Source organism: Scyliorhinus torazame, chromosome 7, assembly GCF_047496885.1.
Source record: "Scyliorhinus torazame isolate Kashiwa2021f chromosome 7, sScyTor2.1, whole genome shotgun sequence".
NCBI lineage: Eukaryota > Metazoa > Chordata > Chondrichthyes > Carcharhiniformes > Scyliorhinidae > Scyliorhinus > Scyliorhinus torazame.
Genome location: NC_092713.1, coordinates 305,621,486 through 305,634,814, shown reverse-complemented (window position 1 = coordinate 305,634,814; position 13,329 = coordinate 305,621,486). Strand labels below are relative to the sequence as shown.

The following is a 13,329-nucleotide window of genomic DNA, read 5'->3' as shown; positions in this document are numbered from 1 at the left end:
CACACATTCAGCTGCACTCCGTACACATCCATATTTATGACCACATAGGCACATATTCTTGTAAAAAAAAGGGGGGATGTCATGATATTCAAATAAACATCATGGTGCAAACACACATACACACTGATGGACAGATCAACGGACCAATCAATACACACGCAACATCACAGCCAATCACAAGCAAGAGCAGACACACGATAAAACGGGGAAGACGACACTTCCGATTCATTCCAGCAGAAGACAACTCAGGGCACAGAGCACACAGCAAGCCACTCAGACATTCACCATGTGCTGAGTGCCTCTCCAAGATAGTGTTAGGGCTGGGTCCACAGGTTAGAGGGTAATGAACGAACAACAGCAACCAGTTTACAAATGTTAATAATTGTTAGTAATAAAACTGAGTTGTACCTTCCGCAACTGTGTTGGTTCGTCTGTGTAGCAGAGCACCCAACACGACAGTGAGCAGCCCCAATCAAACACTTCCAGGACAGGTACAGCACAGGGTTAGATACAGAGTAAAGCTCCCTCTACACTGTCCCCAATCAAACACTTCCAGGACAGGTACAGCACAGGGTTAGATACAGAGTAAAGCTCCCTCTACACTGTCCCCATCAAACACTCCCAGGACAGGTACAGCACGGGGTTAGACACAGAGTAAAGCACCCTCTACACTGTCCCCATCAAACACTCCCAGGACAGGTACAGCACGGGGTTAGATACTGAGTAAAGCTCCCTCCACACTGTCCCCATCCAACACTCCCAGGACAGGAACAGTGTGGGGTTAGATACAGCATAAAGCTCCCTCGCCACGTCCCCATCAAACACTCCCAGGACACATGCAGCATGGGGTTAGATACAGAGTAAAGCTCCATCTACACTGTCCCAATCAAACACTCCCAGGACAGGTACAGCATGGGGTTAGATACAGCATAAAGCTCCCTCGCCACGTCCCCATCAAACACTCCCAGGACACATGCAGCACGGGGTTAGATACTGAGTAAAGCTCCCTCCACACTGTCCCCATCCAACACTCCCAGGACAGGAACAGTGTGGGGTTAGATACAGCATAAAGCTCCCTCGCCACGTCCCCATCAAACACTCCCAGGACACATGCAGCATGGGGTTAGATACAGAGTAAAGCTCCATCTACACTGTCCCAATCAAACACTCCCAGGACAGGTACAGCATGGGGTTAGATACAGAGTAAAGCACCCTCTACACTGTCCCCATCCAACACTCCCAGGACAGGAACAGTGTGGGGTTAGATACAGCATAAAGCTCCCTCGCCACGTCCCCATCAAACACTCCCAGGACACATGCAGCATGGGGTTAGATACAGAGTAAAGCTCCATCTACACTGTCCCAATCAAACACTCCCAGGACAGGTACAGCACGGGGTTAGATACAGAGTAAAGCTCCCTCTACACTGTCCCCATCAAACACTCCCAGACAGGTACAGTGTGGGGTTAGATACAGAGTAAAGTTCCCTCCACACTGTCCCCATCAAACACTCCCAGGACAGGTACAGCACGGGGTTAGATACAGAGTATAGCCCAAAGGCAGATATATCTACCTTGGGAAAACTCACAGTGCGGCACTCCCTCAGTACTGACTCAGTGACAGTGCAGCACTCCCTCAGTACTGATCCTCTGACAGTGCAGCACTCCCTCAGTACTGATCCTCTGACAGTGCTGCACTCCCTCAGTACTGACCCTCTGACAGTGCAGCACTCCCTCAGTACTGACCCTCCGACAGTGCCGCACTCCCTCAGTACTGACCCTCTGACAGTGCAGCTCTCCCTCAGTACTGACCCTCTGACAGTGCGGCACCTCCTCAGTACTGACCCTCTGACAGTGCCGCACTCCCTCAGTACTGACCCTCTGACAGTGTAGCACTCCCTCAGTACTGACCCTCTGACAGTGCAGCACTCCCTCAGTACTGACCCTCTGACAGTGCAGCACTCCCTCAGTACTCACCCTCTGACAGTGCAGCACTCCCTCAGTACTGACCCTCTGACAGTGCGGCACTCCCTCAGTACTGACCCTCTGACAGTGCAGCACTCCCTCAGTACTGCCCCTCTGACAGTGCCGCACTCCCTCAGTACTGACCCTCTGACAGTGCAGCACTGCCTCAGTAGTGGAGCCGCACAATTTGTTTTTAACAGGAAACAGCCCCACTGGATTTTCTCTCCTGTAAATCTTGTTGCCTGGTAGAAGTTCTCAATAATAAAAATAAAAACTTATATCCTTTCTGTTCAGGGGGGCCAGGTAACTGTGTCGGACCGGGATAATGAGGTAAACTCTACACTGTGCTTGGAAAGTGCCACACTGAAAGATTCCGGATGGTACAACTGCAGCGTGACTGGGTTCTATCCAGAGAATCAATTTGAAGAACAATCTCTGCAAATTACCGTTCTCGGTAAGTAACTTTTCATCAATGATTGTGGCCAACCTCACTCGTGTCCTTTCAAGTGTGCAGATCCAGAGATGATGTGGGTGGGAACCTCTGGATATCAGAAAGTGGGTTTGAGCGACATTGACACTTGTTGAGTACAGCCGGGCTCAAGGGGTACTTGGTATTGGTAAACGGATGCAACATTTCCGATATTACAGCAATGACTACACTTCCAGAGTATTTCATTGTCTGTATCGAGTTTTGGGATGACCTCAGGCTGTGAGAGGTGCGAGAGAAATGTAAGTTTGCCTTTCCTTTCTGTCTTACTTTTCCTTTCTCCTTTCTCTTTGTCTGTCTCGCTGTATCTGTTCATCTTCCTCCCTCTTCAGAGGGAACATCATTTCATTGATGCGCTGGTGCTAATTCAATTGCCCATTGTGCGAGGTGCACCAGTGATTCTGTCCGACTGAACCAAGACATTGTGGTACAGGCTGACTTGGTCTTACATCAAACGTATCAGCTGATTGAAGCTGCACGGAACCCCCACCAGCTCTCCTGATGGCCAGTTGGTGAAGGAAGAAACCAAAGGTAATTTTTACTTGGGGTGGATTTATTCACAGAGTGAACCATTGCAGGTGTACACCTCCTATCTTGACTCACGCCATGGGCTGGATTCTCTGCACCCCGACGCCAATATTGCGGCAAGCGCAGGGGTGGAGAATCCATTTCCCCGCATGGTTCGCTGATTCTGCAGGCCCCAAAAAGCAGCGTACTCGGAGAATACGCCGCGCCACCTAGCACCTACCTGGGGCCATTGCTGGAGGCCCGCTCTGCCATTCTTCGCCCTTGACCGGCCGAAGTCCTGACGGCGTGGATCTAATATGGTCCAGCCGGTCTGGGTACTCGGGTGGCAGCTGCGAACGCAGTCCGCGGCCATCCTAGTCTGGGGCGGGACGATCGGAGGGCAGCGGAGGCCTTATACGCGGCGCGCAATGTTTGTGCGGGTGGTCAGGGTCGGACGCGCGGCCGACCGGAGGGGGGGGTCTATTTTTAGTGTCCAGCTCCGCGGTCTGAGTCCGACATGGAGCATGGCGCGGCCGCTGGAGGCCGCCGCCACCGTGCGCATGCGCGGCCCCTGACCCGGAAGTGCGGGGGCCCGTATCTGCAGCAAATGCTGCTAGGTTTACGCCGGGTCCCTGCTAGCCCCCTGCATGGCTGGGAATATGTGGCCCTTTGCTGCAGTGAATATCCACAGTTCTGACGCCGGAGTGGGGACATAGTCCCAATAACGGAAAATCCAGCCCCATATGTCAGTCGGTATCTCTTTATATGTGCTCAAGTAACTATCCAATCAATGCCCTCCAGCAGTATATACTTACCTTTAATTGATACAATTAACACTGGGGGGGCCTGCATCTTCCTGCTTGCTGTAACACTGTGATTTGGTGTTTCCACCAGTCGGTAATTGTTTTTTTATTCATTCATGGGATGTGAGCAATACTGGCTCGGTCAGCAATTGTTGCCCTTCCCTAATTGCTCTTGAGAAGGTGGTAACGACCCACCTTCTTCGACGGCAACGTCCACAGTGCTGTTATTTCCAAGTCACGGTGGTGAGTGACTTGGAGGGGAACCTCCATCTGGTGGGGTTCCCAGGTATCTGCTGCTCTTGACCTTCCAGATGGTAGTGGTCGTGGGTTTGGAAGGTGCTGTCTAAGGAACCTTGGTGAGTTCCTGCAGTGCATCTTGTAGATGGTACACACGGCTGCCACTGTGCGTCGGTGGTGAAGGGAGTGAATGATTGTGGAAGGGGTGCCAATCAAATGGCCTGCTTTGTCCTGGATGGTGTTGAGCTTCTTGAGTGTTGTTGGAGCTGCAAGTGGGGAGTATTCCATCACACTCCAGACTTGTGCCTTGTAGATCGTGAGTTACTCACCACAGAAGTCTCAGCCTTTGACCTGCTTCTATAGTCACAGTATTTATATGGTTGGTCCAGTTTCTATCCACAGAAGCCCAGGGGTAACACCGTGTATGTTGATAGTGGGGGATTCAGCCTTTGAATGTCATGGGCAGATGGCTAGTATCTCCCTTGCAGGAGATGGTCATTGTCTGGCACTTGTGTGGTGTGAATGTAACTTGCCACTTGTCAGCCCCAAGCCTGGATATTGTCCAGGTCTTGCTGCATTTGGACATGGACTGCTTCAGTATCTGAGGAGTTGCGAATGGTGCTGAACATTGTGCAGACATCCGCGAGCATCCCCACTTCTGACCTTTTGATGGAAGGGAAGTCATTGATGGAGCAGCTGAAGAATTTGGGCCTCGGACACTACCCTGAGGAACTCCTGCTGAGATATCCCGGGGCTGAGTTGATTGACCGCCAACCATTACAACCACCTTTTGTGCCAGATATGACCCCAAAGTACCCCCCTGGTTCCCATTGACTGCAATTTAGCTTGGGCCCCTTGATGCCACACTCGGTCAAACGCTGCCTTGATGTCGAGGGCAGTCACTCTCACCTCACCTCTGGAGCTCAGCTCTTTTGTACATGTTTGGACCAGGCCTGTGATGAAGTGTCCAATGAAACTTTGTTTAAATAACCAAAACCTTACCTTCTGTCATGCACCTGGCGTTTCATTCAGACGCTGACAAAATAATTCGGAAATCGTCAGAACGTAACTGAATGTCTGGTGGCTTTAGCGGGGAGGAGCTAGTCATGGTTCGAGTAACCAGGGAAGCTCAGCAAATGGGTGGGGGTCAAGAGACCATTCACATTTATTCTGCAGGAATTTGTGGATAGGATGAGAAGACAGTTTAGTCCAGTCGAGATCATTCTTTGATTTGATTTGATTTATTATTGTCACATGTATTAGATACAGTGAAAACTATTGTTTCTTGCATGCTGTACAAACAATGCATACTGTACATAAGGAAGGAAGGAGAGACTGCAGAATGTAATGTTACAGTTATAGCAAGGTGTAGAGAAGAGATCAACTTAATACGAGGTAGGTCCATTCAAAAGTCTGATGGCAGTGAGGAAGAAGCTGTTCTTGAGTCGGTTGGTACGTGACCTCACACTTTGGTATCTTTTTCCTGACAGAAGGAGGTGGAAGAGAGTATGTCCGGGGTGCGTGGGGTCCTTAATTATGCTGGCTGCCTTTCTGAGGCAACGGGAATTGTAGATAGAGTCAATGGATGGGAAGCTGGTTTGCGTGATGGACTGGGCTACATTCATGACCTTTTGTAGTTTCCTGCGGTCTTGGGCAGAGCAGACTCCATACCAAGCTGTGATACAACCAGAAAGAATGCTTTCTATGATGCATCTGTAGAAGTTGGTGAGGCTCGTAGCTGACATGCCAAATTTCCAAATTTCGAGATTGGATAGACGAACGGGATCAAGTGACGTTTCTCTCCTCCCAGAATGACCTTGTGCCTCTTTATGTTGGATGCCAGTGAACTGTGACCCCAATGCCCTTCAGACGGGTCCCATTACTAAACCAGGTCAAAGCTGCATTAAAGCCGCATTGACTACAGTTTTGTGGAGGGATTGGAGAAGCTGAGGCCGTTCTTCTCGAAGCAGGGAATGTTAAGAGGGGATTTAATCGAGATGGTCAACATCATTGGGAGTTTTGCTGGAGCAGATACGGAGATACTGTTTCCAGACAAGAGGGTTGGCAAACAGAGGACACAAAGTTAAGATAATGGACAAAAGAACCGGAAGGAGGAAGAGGGAAATATTTTTTTTTCAATCAGTAAATTGTTGTGATCATAGAATCATAGAATTTACAGTGCAGAAGGAGGCCATTCGGCCCATCGAGTCTGCACCAGCCCTTGGAAAGAGCACCCTACCTAAGCCCACACCTCCACCCTATCCCTACACCTCCACCTTATCCCCGTAAACCCACCTCACCTTTTTTGGACACCAAGGGCAATTTAGCATGGCCAACCCACCCAACCTGCACATCTTTGGACTGTGGGAGGAAACCGGAGCGCCCGGAGGAAACCGGAGCAGACACGGGGAGGACGTGCAGACTCCGCACAGACAGTGGCCCAAGCCGGGAATCGAACCTGGGACCCTGGAGCTGTGAAGCAACTGTGCCAACCACTGTGCTACCATGGACGTGCCTGATAGGGCGATAGAAGCAGACTCGGTTGTAACTTTCAAAAGAAAATTGGGTGAATATTTGAACAGACAAATTTTGCGGGGCTACAGGGGGGTTAATGGGGGGGGAGGTTGTGACATAATTGCCAAGCTTTTTTAACGAGCGGGCAGAGCAAATGGACTGAATGGCCTTTTGCTGTGATGTAACTCTCTGTGATGTCTTCACAGCGAATGGACTTGTTCATCTCAACACAGATTTGAGTGACACCGAATACGCAGAGCTATCAGAGGTGAAAATGTTTGTGGTGAATATAACAGCATATCCAGCCCCGACTGTCACCTGGCTGAAGGACAACGTACCATTTAACGAAAGGTCCAATCAAGTGACATTTAGCAACAAAACCCTGGGAGAAAACAGGTAAGTGTTTGTATTGTTTCCATTCAGTCAACACCGTTCTCGAGGCCATGAATACAAGGGGGGGCGATTTACTGACCTTATCCCGCCACCAAGCCTCTCGAGACGCTCGAGAGGTCGTGCAAGATTCAACCGTGCCGCAGGAGACGTAGCAATCTGGATCTCGCCCTCGCTGGGCTCTTTCAATTATTGCCCGGGAACTAACGGCCTCTCCAGCGAGGTCCGGGCACTGTTTAGCACTGGTCCACTCAAACGTGGACCAGACATACTGGCATGTGGGGGCTTTCCCAGGTTATTGGAGACCCCTGGGTGATCGGGGACAGGGCAGGGTGGCATCCTGGCTCTCCTCTGACGCACAGGCACCTTGGCACTGCCAAGGTGACCGGTGGCACTGCCAGATGGACAAGGTACTGCCAGTGTGCCTGGTGGTACTGCCAAGGGTCAGGGCCTGAGGATTCAATCGAAAAACGGTGTTGCACACACACAATTTTAGTCTCCATTGAAGTCAACAGAGAGTGATAGTGGGCAAGAAGCTCAACACCATCCAGGACAAAACAGCCAGCTTGATTGCTCGCCCTTCCACAAACATCAAACCCTCCACCACCGACGAACAGTCACCAAGGTTCCTCAGACAGCACCTTCCAAACCCATGACCACTATATCGTGAAGGACAAGAGCAGCAGATACCTGGAAAACCCACCACCTGGAGGTTCCACTCCAAGTCACTCACCATTCAGACTTGGAAATATATCGCCGCTCCTTCACTGTCAATGGGGCAAAATCCTGGATCACCCTCCCTAACAGCACCTTGGGTGTACCTACACCGCATGGACTGTAGCGGTTCAAGAAGGAAACTCACCATCACCTTCTGAAGGGCAACTAGGGATGGGCAATAAATGCTGGCCTAACCAGCGACAGCCACAGCCTGCAAATGATTCTTTTGAAAAAAAGGTGTGAAAGGAGAGTGACAGTGGGGGGGGGGGGGGGGAGTGTGAATGGAGAGCGACAGTGGGGGGGGGGGGTGAATGGAGAGTGATAGTGGGGGGGGGGGGTGAATGGAGAGTGACAGTGGGGGGGGAGGGGAGTGTGAATGTAGAGTGACAGTGGGGGGGGAGGGGAGTGTGAATGTAGAGTGACAGTGGGGGGGGTGAATGGAGAGTGACAGTGGGGGGGAGGGTGTGAATGGGGAGTGACAGTGGGGGGGGGGCGGGGGTGAGTGTGAGTGGGGAGTGACAGGGGGGGGCTGTGAATGGAGAGTGACAGTGGGGGGGGTGTGAATGGAGAGTGACAGTGGGGGGGGGGTGAATGGAGAGTGACAGTGGGGGGGGAGTGTGAATGGGGAGTGACAGTGGGGGGGGAGGGGAGTGTGAATGTAGAGTGACAGTGGGGGGGAGGGGAGTGTGAATGTAGAGTGACAGTGGGGGGGGGTGGAGAGTGACAGTGGGGGGGGAGGGTGTGAATGGGGAGTGACAGTGGGGGGGCGGGGGGAGTGTGAGTGGGGAGTGACAGTGGGGGGTGTGAATGGAGAATGACAGTGGGGGGGTGTGAATGGAGAGTGACAGTGGGGGGGGGTGAATGGAGAGTGACAGTGGGGGGGAGTGTGAATGGGGAGTAACAGTGGGGGGGTGAATGGAGAGTGACAGTGGGGGGGGGAGTGTGAATGGAGAGTGACAGTGGGGGGGGGGTGAATGGAGAGTGACAGTGGGGGGGGAGTGTGAATGGGGAGTGACAGTGGGGGGGGTGAATGGAGAGTGACAGTGGGGGGGGGAGTGTGAATGGGGAGTGACAGTGGGAGGGGGGAGTGTGAATGGGGAGTGACAGTGGGGGGGGGTGAATGGAGAGTGACAGTGGGGGGGGGGGGTGAATGGAGAGTGACGGGGGTGTGTGTGAATGGGGAGTGACAGTGGGGGGGGGGGGAGTGTGAATGGGGAGTGACAGTGGGGAGGGTGTGACTGGGGAGTGACGGGGGGGGTGTGAATGGGGAGTGACAGTGGGGGGGGGAGTGTGAATGGAGAGTGACAGTGGGGGGGGAGTGTGAATGGAGAGTGACAGTGGGGGGGGGTGAATGGGGAGTGACAGTGGGGAGGGTGTGAATGGGGAGTGACAGTGGGGGGGGGGTGAATGGGGAGTGACAGTGGGGGGGAGTGTGAATGGAGAGTGACAGTGGGGGGGGGGTGAATGGGGAGTGACAGTGGAGGAAGGTGTGAATGGGGAGTGACGGGGGGGGTGTGAATGGAGAGTGACAGTGGGGAGGGTGTGAATGGGGAGTGACGGGGGGGGGGTGTGAATGGGGAGTGACAGTGGGGGGGGGGGTGAATGGGGAGTGACAGTGGGGGAAGGTGTGAATGGGGAGTGACGGGGGGAGGGTGTGAATGGAGAGTGACAGTGGGGAGGGTGTGAATGGGGAGTGACAGTGGGGAGGGTGTGAATGGGGAGTGACGGGGGGTGTGTGAATGGGGAGTGACAGAGATTTTCCTGTCTGGGGAGTCATGGTTAAATGTTCCCCATTGTGTGGAGGCTCTGGTGACGTTTCTGTGAAATTCTATCCCTGGACGGAATTCTCTGGACGTTGCGATTCGCTTTAATCGTCAGCAGCGCAGCCCCAGTGGTGCGGCGTCAATGGGAAATTCCATCGACAGGCAGCGGGAGTATACAATCCCGCCCCCAGCAAGCGGTGCCCCACCGGAAACACGCAGCCAGCGGACCGGAGAATCCAGCCCAAATCATAAACCAAATATCACTGTTAACCTGAATTCCAATATCCATTCATTGTCTGGGAAAGTCCAGCCACCGACTGCTCTCATTATCTCTATCAACAGGTATCAGTGTGTACTCAATCTCATCCGTGTTAACGAGGAAGACTTTGGCAATTACAGTATTCAAGTGTGGAATGCAGACAGCAAAAAGGAGTTTACCTTCACTTTAAGAGTAAATGGTGAGCATTTTACTGTCTCCCCTTTTCACAGGGTCAATCGCTGAACAGAATCTCGGACTGACCGGGAATTGTGCCGCTCTCTTTAAACATAAAAGACCATTTTAAATTATTTTGAAGAGAAAAAAAGAGGGAATTCTCCCATGTGTCTTGGCCAATGGCAATGCTTCAATCAACATTCACGGAGTAGATCATCCAATCAGAGAAGGAGGAGGCCTGTCGGCCCTTCCTACACGTGCTGGCTCCTTTGAAAGAGTTTTCCAATAAATCCCACTCCCTTGCGCTTTTCCCAACTCCCTGTAAATTCTTCCACTTCAGCTAATTATCCTATTGGCTTGAAGCAAAACCCATACAGGGAACAAATCCCTAATCCCAGGGTTTGCCAAACCTTTCCAGCCACCCAACCCTTTTGACCTCCTGAATGTACTGACAGAACCAAGAAACATTCTTATTATATTCAAGAAGTAAACAGCAAAAAAAAAGATTCTTGTTGCACACCTCTTACACACACACACTCACCTCTTACACACACACACTCACCTCCTACACACACACTCACCTCTTATATACACACACACACACACACCTACCTCACACACTCACCTCTCACATACACTCCTCGCCTCTTACACACACACACTCACCTCTTACAAACACACTCCTCGCCTCTTACACACACTCACCTCTTACATACACACACACACCTACCTCACACACTCACCTCTTACACACACACTCCTCGCCTCTTACACACACACACTCACCTTATACACACACACACACCTCTTACACACACACTCCTCGCCTCTTTCACACACACTCACCTTACACACACACCTACCTCACACACTCGCCTCTTACACACACACTCCTCACCTTACACACACACTCACCTTACACACACACACACTCACCTCTTACACACACTCACCTCTTACACACACACTCACCTCTTACACACTCACCTACCTCACACACTCACCTCTTACACACACACACACCTCTTACACACACACTCCTCGCCTCTTACACACACACACTCACCTCTTACACACACACACACCTACCTCACACACCTCTTGCACACACACTCCTCACCTCTTACACACACACCTCACCTCTTACATACACACCTCGCCTCTTACACACACACTCCTCGCCTCTTACACACACACACTCACCTCTTACACACACACACCTACCTCACACACTCACCTCTTGCACACACACTCCTCGCCTCTTACACACACGCACCTCACCTCTTACATACACACCTCGCCTCTTTCTAACACACACTCGCCTCACACACTCTCATCTCTCACACTCACCTCTCACACACACTCGCCTCTCCCACACTCGCCTCTCACACACACACTCGCCTCTCACACACCCACTCACCTCTCACACGCACACACGCACTCACCTCTCACACGCACACTCGCCTCTCACACACACCACTCACCTCCATACACACTCACCACACACACTCACCTCACACACACCTTTCACCTCCACACACACTCACCTCAGACACTCACCTCACACACGCACTCACTTACACACACGTACTCATCTCACACGCACTCGCCTCTCTCACACACATGCCTCTCACACACACGCCTCTCATACACACTCACCTCACACACACTCACCTCTCACACACACTCACCTCTCACACACACACTCGCCTCTCACACACACCACTCACCTCCACACACACACTCACCGCAGACACTCACCTCACACACGCACTCACTTACACACATGCTCTCACCTCACACATGCACTCACCTCACACATGCACTCACCTCACACACGCACTGACCTCACACACGCACTCACCTCACACACGCACTCACCTCACACACGCATTCACCTCTCGCATGCACTCACCTCACACACACACTCACCTCACACACGCACTCACCTCACACACGCACTCACCTCACACACGCACTCACCTCACACATGCACACACTCACCTCTTACACAAGCACTCGCCTCATATGCACACTAACACACACACTCACCTCTCTCTCTCACGCACACTCACCTGTCAAACACACACGCTCATCTGTCAAACACACACACTCACCTGTCGAACACACACACTCACCTGTCAAACACACACACACACTCACCTGTCAAACGCACACACACTCACCTGTCAAACACACACACACTCACCTGTCAAACACACACACTCACCTGTCAAACACACACACTCACCTGTCAAACACACACACACTCACCTGTCAAACACACACACATATCTCCCTCGGCCCCCATGGTCCCAGACTTCCTCAGGCTCTCAGAGCTCTAGATTCTCTCGGCCCCCATGGCAATCGACTCTCTCGGCCCTGGCGACCGCTCTCGGACATTGCGGCCCAGCTTGTCTCAGCCCCAGCCCCTCCTCTCTCGGTCCCATGGCGCTAGTCTCTCTCGGGTCCTCACGGTCAGCCACTGAGGCCGCTCTCAGCTTCAGCCCCTGCCTCCCTCAGCCCCCGCCATTTCAGCCTCTCCCACCCAGTAAATGCGATCTACCCTGCCCTTGACATCTGCCACCTTTGCTCTCAGCCTTACCTGTGTTTAAATTAAAGTTTTACCAACTTTTCCTATATTTCCAATTCGTCAAATCGGAGGCTGGCTTCTCAGTTCATTGGCTGCTGATACGCTGATTAGCTCACCTGTGTAGCCAACATAGTGAAAAAAACACTTTTGATTGGTTAAACTGGAAAGACAGCGGCCGGGATTCTCCGACACTGCGCCGGGTCAGAGAATCCCCGGGGGGAGGCGCGAATCCCGCCCCGACGCTGGCTGCCGTATTCTTAGCTAGTCTTCACCTTCACCTGAACCATTCTGGGACCAGTGTTCTAGCGAATAGGATAAATAGGTTGGTCACAAGGACTTTAAACTAGCAAGTTGGGGGAAGGGAAGGGTAAAGCTATGGACAGTATAATGGTTAATGGAGAGCAAGGCAGCAGGTTACGTGACAGGTTATTATGTAGAGATATGGGTTCAAAGACAAGGAAAATTAGGAGAAAGGGTAAGAGGAAAAATAATTTGCGAAAAGTTACTGATCAAGGTGTTAGGATTCATAACAAAGACATAAAAAACAGCATAAGTGTACTTTACCTGAATGCTCGTAGTATACGGAATAAGGTGAATGAGTTGATGGCGCAAATCATCGTGAATGACTATGATCTAGTGGCCATTACTGAAACATGGTTAAAGGATGGTCACGACTGGGAGTTAAATATCCAAGGGTATCAAACTATACGAAAGGATAGAATGGACGGTAAGGGCGGTGGTGTAGCTTTGTTGTTTAAGGATGGCATCCGGGCAATAGTAAGGGATGATATCGGTGCTATGGAGGACAAGGTTGAATCAATTTGGGTGGAAATCAGGAATAGTAAGGCGAAAAGGTCACTGATAGGAGTAGTCTATAGGCCACCAAATAATAACAGGATGGTAGGGCAGGCAATAAGCAAA

At 51.6% G+C, this 13,329-nt stretch overlaps 1 protein-coding gene across 3 annotated transcripts in view; it reads left to right on the top strand.

The window, feature by feature from the left end:
- LOC140427151 (platelet-derived growth factor receptor beta-like) overlaps window positions 1-13,329 on the top strand; it is a 162,469-nt gene that overhangs the window by 77,291 nt on the left and 71,849 nt on the right. For all 3 annotated transcript variants that reach the window (XM_072512700.1, XM_072512701.1, XM_072512702.1), the window contains 3 exons: window positions 2,259-2,418; window positions 6,719-6,908; window positions 9,725-9,840. In XM_072512700.1, the coding sequence (XP_072368801.1) occupies window positions 2,259-2,418; window positions 6,719-6,908; window positions 9,725-9,840 (466 nt within the window). The remainder of the gene's footprint in view (window positions 1-2,258; window positions 2,419-6,718; window positions 6,909-9,724; window positions 9,841-13,329) is intronic.